Source organism: Acanthisitta chloris, unplaced genomic scaffold, assembly GCF_000695815.1.
Source record: "Acanthisitta chloris isolate BGI_N310 unplaced genomic scaffold, ASM69581v1 scaffold2635, whole genome shotgun sequence".
In the NCBI taxonomy this organism is placed as follows: domain Eukaryota; kingdom Metazoa; phylum Chordata; class Aves; order Passeriformes; family Acanthisittidae; genus Acanthisitta; species Acanthisitta chloris.
The window spans coordinates 1-8,438 of record NW_008671913.1 but is presented as its reverse complement, the minus strand read 5'-3'; the positions used below and the strand labels follow the sequence as shown (position 1 = coordinate 8,438).

At 40.4% G+C, this 8,438-nt stretch overlaps 1 protein-coding gene across 1 annotated transcript; it reads right to left on the bottom strand.

Annotated features, from left to right (window-relative positions):
- Positions 1-461: 461 nt before the first annotated feature.
- Positions 462-7,479, bottom strand: NEK2 (NIMA-related kinase 2). The gene is made up of 8 exons (XM_009074279.1): positions 7,266-7,479; positions 5,986-6,223; positions 5,670-5,752; positions 5,295-5,421; positions 4,243-4,462; positions 3,232-3,286; positions 3,079-3,149; positions 462-688 (listed from the first exon to the last, which is right to left on the bottom strand). Exons 1-8 carry the CDS (start codon positions 7,448-7,450, stop codon positions 462-464), a joined length of 1,206 nt encoding a protein of 401 aa, XP_009072527.1. The 5' UTR covers positions 7,451-7,479.
- Between the last annotated feature and the right edge of the window lie 959 nt (positions 7,480-8,438).

The following is an 8,438-nucleotide window of genomic DNA, read 5'->3' as shown; positions in this document are numbered from 1 at the left end:
AACCTCTTTTTGTTCTTTTGTTAAAAAGTATTTACAAACAGAAAAAAAGCAACTTTTTTCCACATATACAGAATATCAATTCTTCCTTCATCAATAACTGTGCATGACATACAGCATCATTTCAACCCACAGATTGTGAATCTCTGTACTTTTTTCTCATCAGATTAAAACAAACCATTTTTATATATTTATTCTTTATATTTTCAGAAAAGTAATGTATGGTAAACAGGAAGACCAAAATATTTTTTCTTTAATAATACAATTAATTCACTTTGTTTTACTTGGTAGCAAAAGTACCTATTTTCATAATATAATCTCTTAGGCATTTATCGTGAGCTATCTGTCGTAAGAGCTTGTGTAACAACAGAGTAATTTTCCAGTGGGTTCCAGCTTAAGAGAGACACAACTATCTTCCTATACATATAATCATCTTTTAAAAGACAAATACACCTGTTAAAGTTTCAGCGCATGCCCAGGATTTGTCTGCTCTTTAGCTGGTAGTTCTTTTCCAGTTCAGACAGTGCTTGAGCCCGCAGATTTGCAGCATAGAGACGTTTTTTGAGATCAGAGCTCTTCCCTTTAGAAGGGAGATAGTTTTCTATGTCATGAGGAGGCACAGACTTCTCTTCACTTCCATCAAAGTGTACTTTCTTTGTATTTGTAGACCGGGGAAGCAGGAGTGCATTATCTTAAGAAATCAAAAAGTAAGTACTGAATTAGTGCATCTTCCAACAGTTGTTGCTTTTAACCCTGTTGCCCATGTTGTCATGAACCTATGGCTCTAAGTGATATAATTAAATACATTTCAGTTCATAGCAACAATTCTTCTCTATTTTTTTGAGGAAAAATTGAAAACAAGGCTTTAAATGTGGTAAAAGGATATATGCCACAGTAGTTTTTAGGGTGCACACCCCACAACCTAAAGAAATATTAGCTGATATAAGGAGAAAAAAACGAAGTTTCTTCTGAAGGACAGAAATTAAACAGTAACATAATTCAGTCCCCATAGGAAATCAAGAATTAGGCTCTCAGCTACTGAAAAAAACTTGTCTTTCCTTCATATTAGGGGCACACCCCACCTATTCAGAAGTCTTTCTACATTACCCACATTGTTCCAACTATCCTTGTACTGTGTCAATGGGGTACAAATTAGGCATTGACTTGATGAGTAATGAGTTCAGGTGCATTAAAAATTAAAAAGTTTGTTTCACTGCAGCCTCCAGAAGAGGAATGTTCATGGTATAACTTATAGTATGCCACAATCAAAAAGCAGTTAGCTTTCAATGACTCAAGAGTACAAAACCTACCATCAAAAGCTATTACAACAGCTGAGTTACCTCTCATAAGAGCCAACTTCACAAAGTTCAACTTGAGGTAAGTTTTTATTTGTTTATTTAATCAAAGGTCTAACTATTCTAATCTTAACACTGATGAAGCATTAATTTTCTATTTATTAGGCTACAGCAAGGATGCAATAGGCACAAGATAAGGAACTGAAGAAGCCAGTGAATATGTCAGCATTTTGTAGTTTCGTAACAGTAAGCCAGATCTGTTTTAACATTAAATCCTTCACTAAGACTCAGAAAACCCCTGCAAAAATAGGGTAGTGTCTAGGACACTGTCTTAGAAACCAGAGTGTTTTGGTATTCCATTTTATTGTGAACCACACAATGGACTTCAAGAAGAAATTAGGAATCTAAGAGATGTGTGAGATGCAATACAGTTGTGAAAAATACAGCATTATTTGAGCAACTAAAGTTAACAAGCAAGTGGTCTTGGTAACATATTGGAGGAACACTTAGCCCATTCATCTGAACAGGGAGAATTTTAGAAATAGTATTATAAGCACATCACGGAACGAATTGGAAGAGCAGCAAATCAAGTGCTCTACTGATATTGCAAGATTTGGTCAGGCCTTTAATAACTATGTCCACTTTTCTGTAATAGCTATCTTGAGGTATTAACCTCCCAAAGTGTTTTTGCCACTTTGGCCTTCAAAAACCAATACCCTCAGTAAGGTCAAAATAGTATGTAAAGGGATGGGAGATGCAGGAGAGGACAGAAGCAAGAGCTGAAGCTCACTTGCCTTCAGTCATCCAGTGTTAGAGACACCATCAGAAATCCCAAAGCAAGTTTATTCTCAATTTAAATTCTTTAATGTAGAAGTCAGGCAGTAGGTTGAGAGAGAGGTGGAATTCTCAAATTTGACAGGAATGTTAGAAATATCTCAAGTACCACTCAGTTCTAGTGGCATTCTTTTTCCTGCTGTGATAGGCACTTCTTGAAAAAAACACCTCAGTTCTATTTGTACTGGAGACAGTGACAGGTTGCTTTATCTGACCAAAACTGAATTAAGAGTGTTGCTGCATGTTGAAGGGTGTTCACATGTCTGTTCTAGGGCCATTCACTATTCCTACCACTATTTCAAAATGCATTAAGATACTTGAATCATTTTTAATAGTAAAAGATGGGTGGAATGAACAGATGCTGCTGCTTATGACTGAACAACCAAGGCCAAAGTGAGAGTCAAATACTACTGTAAAATAGATGGGACTAGAGGGAGACAGGAAGTACTATAGCACATTTTCAAATCTGGGTTTTCTTTCTAGAATAGTAGTTTGTATTCTTCATAGTTCATACAGTGCACCGATCACAGGTGGGACACTTGAAGCAAATAATATTCCCACCCTGAAGCATTTGGAAGCTGAATGAAAGCTGAATTGACTAGACATGTGCCATTTTATTAAAATTAAATAAATCGCAGGTCTATAAAAAGACTTCCATATGTAAAATTAGCACAGCTGTGAGAAAAGTTTGGGTTACAAGCAGGCACTTCCCTAAGCTTAATTTCCAAAACAGGACAAGACTACAGTGCCAACAGTGGTAACTCAGACTTGTGGCTAAGCATCATTCAGTAGCTTCTTTGCAATGATAAGTTCTTTCTCAGCCACGCAGAGATAAAGGAGGTTTGCTTTGCCACAATGGAACTAGGTACAGCACGCTGAGCATCAGGAGCATTCTTCTGGTCATACCAGCCTACATATATCTGTGTAAGGGGCATCTTGCATATTTTCATACCTGCACCATCTGCACAAGTTAGCACCCGCTGCTGCGTGTAGAGATTGCAGCTCCTCATCAGTTTTTCTGCTCTGTTTTGAAAAGAGAAGTTTAAGCTTTTTGTTGTAAGACTGTAGGGTTTCTAACATAGACAATTATAGGTTAGTAAGATACCTAGCAAGTTTGTCCTCTGCCAGTCTCTCTCGAACACAGAGTTCCCGTTCTCTCTCTGCAAGTAGAAATATGGCAGTATGAAGTGTTTAAATGTAAATGTTAGAGTGATAGTGCATGATGGGTTTTTCTTGCAGAAAAAATATTTCTGATTTTATGGCTCTAAACAAAGATATGAACTCTGTAGATACACCTTCATCAATGCACTAATAAAGCACTGGACAATTACTCTGAATTGCCAGCCATGCTCCCTCCCCCTCAAACTCAGATACATCTGCAACAATGAAACTATAGCAGATTTCTATTCTGCACATTAACTCATGGCACACATGACAGCAGATTTAAATATTTATATACCAGATACTATAATTCAGCAATGACTAAACACTCTGTTTACAACAGCAGCAGCTGTTATTCAGGATCAGAAAAAAACCAAAACATAGTTAAAAACTGTATTCCAGAGCCTACTACATATGCAGAGAGATTTTATGTGGGCAGGAAATCCCAATGCCTGAGGACCAATCACGTCCAAATCTGTACAGATTCCCAGGTAAGCTACCTGTAGGGTGTAGCTTTTATAATAGCAGTTGAGTTTGCTCAAAGAGGTTTTGCTGCAATATCAGACTCACCTTAGGTTATGCATTAGTATGGCCAATGTTAACTTACACAGTGGTTGAAAAGCAACCTACACAGCACAGTGCAGAACAATTTAGTCACACCCTATTTTTCTATATACTTTCCTAACTGCCACTCATGTTTTATAATCTTCATGAACCAGACTTCCATATCTAAACTGCCAATTATATCTTTGTAGCTTAAAACTAAAGCTAGTATAGATGAGTAAGCCTCAAGCATTCTTGTTTTGGTCTTTAGACAACAAGTCTAGTAGTGAATACAGGAATACAATATCCTGGTGGATTAAAATAAGGGTTGGGAAAACTGTCTACCTTTTCTTATTCCACTTGAATCAGAATCCCCCATTGCCACCCTCTTTCCCAAAATGGAGTATCTTACGCTCCAAACGTTGCTCTCTCTCTTTAATGGCTTGTTCTCGCTCCTGCAACTGTTGTTCCTTCCGTTTCAGCTCATTCAGTGTAGCATCTGAGTACTGCAGCCTTTCTGGCTCCCATGGTCTCCAGCCTCTTTTATCAGAATTTTGTTTCTGTTCTTCTGCCACCAAGTCTGCTATCAAGGGGTGCTGCAGAATATCTTCAACAGAAGGTCGGCAATAATCCTAAAGAAAAGACACGACCGACAGGTTTCATCTGTAACCAAGAAACATTAAGGCCAGAGATTCCTAAGCACAAACAATTGAGTTGCTACACAGTGAAGGAGGGATTGGAGAAAAATGCAGTTAGGAAGGGGTAGCAGAACCAGATAACAAAAACTGAGGGAGGAGGCTGTTACCAGCCTTCGGATCCAGAGCTGCAAGTCTGTCCCTGCCAGCCCAGGCACCCACTCCTTTCAGAGCCAGAATGTGGTGGGTAAGCCTACAGAGACAACTGTCAGTAGATTCTGAAGCTAACACTCTCCATCCATCTCTACCTGTCACTTGATTCCTGAAGGATCCATATCTGCTGGAGACTTGGGTGCTTGTTACAGCTTTGTTGCCCCATGCAGTATTCTCAACACCCCCACACCAGCCACGGTGGGATGAGCTATACTTTAGGCATATAAAACGGTGGGATGAGCTATACTTTAGGCATTTTATATGCAAGACCCAAAATGAAGACCAAACACCCTCTTCTAATTTCCAACCACACTGGAATAATTTTAACCCTGAAGTTATAAGACCTCAATAAGCAAGCTGTTCAGAAATCCTGTATAAGCCAATTTTGAGGGAGCCTTTTTGCATCCTGTGAATCTGACATAACACTTCAGCTGTTGCCTTTGTTTAATGGACTTGAAGGACAGCTCATCCCTCCTTCCCCTGCAAGTGACACTGCCAGTGACACGGTGATAGCAAACTCTACCTTAGGTCAGTTTGTTTCATAAGTGAGAAGAAAAACCTAATATTTCAGTACTAGTTCAAATTATAGGTGGAAAAATTAGTAATTGATTCTTACCTTTACATTCAGCATCTCTTTGAGAAGTTCATTCAACTGCTCTGAATAACGATATGGTATTCGTCTGAACTTCCCTTCCCTTATCTTTTCTGCCAGCTCCTTCTGGTTGTAAGCTGTAAATGGAGGCCTGAACAAGAAAATTTTTCTTGAATCTCTTCACTAGTTTTACAGGACTTATTTTCAGAATAGAAAAAGTATCAGACTGAGAAAAAGGCTGCAAAGATTTGTTTTGACTACCTGATGTCACCACCAGCACAGAAATAAAAATCTAGGACTAGTCTCTGAAACCTTTAGGCTGTCATCTATACAAAATTTAGTCACACCTCTGCACTAACAGCTACATTTTCACATTCCTTATCACACTACCATACTTACAAGAGAGCACATAGTTCATACAGGAGACACCCCAGAGACCAGATGTCAGATTTTTCATTGTATGACAAGTAGTTCATTTGTTCCTAAAGAAAAAGAGATCAATTTTAGGCTTATTAACAAAGACATTGTTCCACTATTGCAGGATAACCAGCTACTATTCAAACCTGAATTAAACCATTACTTAGTGGGGTTACTTCTAAGATCTTAAGCTCTTAAGTAAAACCTCCCAAATATGCATGGACTCTGAGACCAACACTGCAGAAAACACATCTTGGAGGAGCAAAAGGGAAAATAAGGTATAGCAGGGAGGTCTTACTGGAGACATATAATATGGAGTTCCAACAAATGTTTTGGCAAAGCTGGTGTCATGGTGCAATATTCTAGCCAGTCCAAAATCTCCAAGTTTCACATTCTGTTTGCCATCCAGAAAGACATTTGCTGGTTTTAGATCACGATGCACAGTGACTCCACCATCACTCCGTCGGTGACACTCCTTCAAGGCCAGTGTTAATTGAGTCATTACTCTGAGAACAAAGCTTTCTTCCAAGAAACGCCTGAAAGATGAACACTGCTTAACAAACATATTTTCTGAGCATACATCAGTTTAAGTAGACACTGCCTGTCTTAGTTCTGTAAAATTTTTAATACTACTATTATGAAACATCACAGAAACAAGTACTATCAGCAACAGGCATCTACATATTGTGGGGTTTAAATTACCTTTTTTAAAAAAATGACTGCAAATATGTTGGAAAACATTTAGATTTTTGCTGCAGAAACCCTGTAGTATATCTTCCCTCAGTCTAACAAATATGTAGCATTTTCATTACTGCCAACATGAATATCAATTTGATACTTTTGTGATGAGATCTGTCCCTTTGATCACTTAAGATAACAGTATTTTGTCAGCTGTTTATAATGAGCAACATACAATAACAGAGCCAAGACAGGACTGATTTTTTAATATAACCTTCCTTAAAAGAAAACACTGATGTTTGGGAGCAGCTGCAGTACTATTTTAGACTGTTCTCACAAAATAACAGAGGTAGGATCATGTACTTGTTTAACCTAGGAATGTGAAATTAAGTAGGCTTCTAAGTCTAAGATTAGACCAAGGTGAAGTCTTATCACCTTGATGTCTCCCCAGGCTTTACATGCAGGCACATAAAGTGGCTTTTCACTTTGTTCAAAAATCACTTTTCCCTTCTATGTAATTGGTGTTCTGATAAACACAGGGTCCAAGTACTTTTACTCACGAGGAAGCCAGAGCCCACAGACCAAGCTGTCTGCAAGAGCTATGACTTGCTGGTTTATGTTTTCAATCCCATGCACAGCACTGTACCCAGAAACTCCTCAGAAGCTTCTGCCTCACAAGAGAGCTTCATTTTTTTACTATTTCAGCATTAACATCCAACCTGTTAGGGCATTCATTAGCACAAATCCCATCACTGTTGCAATTTTGTACGAAACATGTCCATTCCAGCAAGCTTCTTGGGTCCAAAGGATTAAACCCAAAGCTGCTCAGCCTTCTCTTTGGATTGCCCAAGGTACCACAGGCTAGATATACCAAACTTGCCACAAATAGATTTCACGTGCCTTTCTTTTGAGCACCTGGCAATTAAGCTAGCCAGGTCTCCACCGTCGCAGTACTCCATCACGATATACAGGGTTGTGTTGCTTCTGTCGATGATCCGATCGTAATACCGGACGATATTTGGGTGCCTCAGCTCTCTCAGCAAGTTCACTTCCGACACTAGCATCTGTTTCTCTGCCTCCGTCATCGAGCCGTAGTCCAGCTCCTTCCATACCAAGATCTAGGGAGGAAGAAACACCATAGGGAGTGACTCAGGCACATAGAATCATGGAATTTTTAGGGGTTGGAATGGACCCTACAGTCATCTAGCCCCAACCCCCCCTGCCATAGGCAGGGACACGTCCCCCCTAGCCCAGGTTGCTCAAGGCCTCCTCCAGCCTGTCTTTGAACCCCGCCAGAGTTGGGGCATCCACTACCTCCCTGGGCAACCTGTGCCAGTGTCTCACCACCCTGGCAGGAAAAGTCTTCTTCCTAATATCTAGCTTAAATTTCCCCTCCTTAAATCTGAATCTATTACCCCTTGTTCTGTCACTTCAGCTCCTAACAAAGCATCCCTCTCTGGCTCCCTTGTAGGCCCTTCAGATACTGAAAGGCTACAATGAGGTCTCCATGCAGTCTTCTCTTCTCCAGGCTGACCAGCCCCAACTTCCTCAGCCTGTCCGAGATGCTCCAGTCCTCTTATCAACTTCATGGCCTCCTCTGGACTTGCTCCAACAGTTCCATGTCCTTCTTATGCTGAGGACACTAGAACTGCACACAGTATTCCAGGTGGGGTCTCATGAGAGCACAGTAGAGGGGAAGAATCACCTCTTTTGGCCTGCTAGCCACACTCCTTTTGATGCAGCTCAGGATTCGATTGGCTGACTGGGCTGCTAGTGCACACTGCAGCTCATGGGGAAGCTCCTCATCAACCATCACCCCAAAATCCTTCTTCTCGTTGCAGATCTTAATTCCTTCCCCACCCAACCTGTAGCTGTGCCTGGGATTGCCACGGCCCAGATGTAGGACCTTGCACTTCATTTGGTTAACCTTCATGAGGTTTGCATTGACCTCTCAAGCCTGTCAAGGTCCCTCTGGATGGCACATCCCTTCCCTCCAGCATGTCGACTGCCCCACACAGCTTGGTGTCACCAGTGAACTTGCTGAGGGTGCACTCAATCCCACTGTCCATGTTG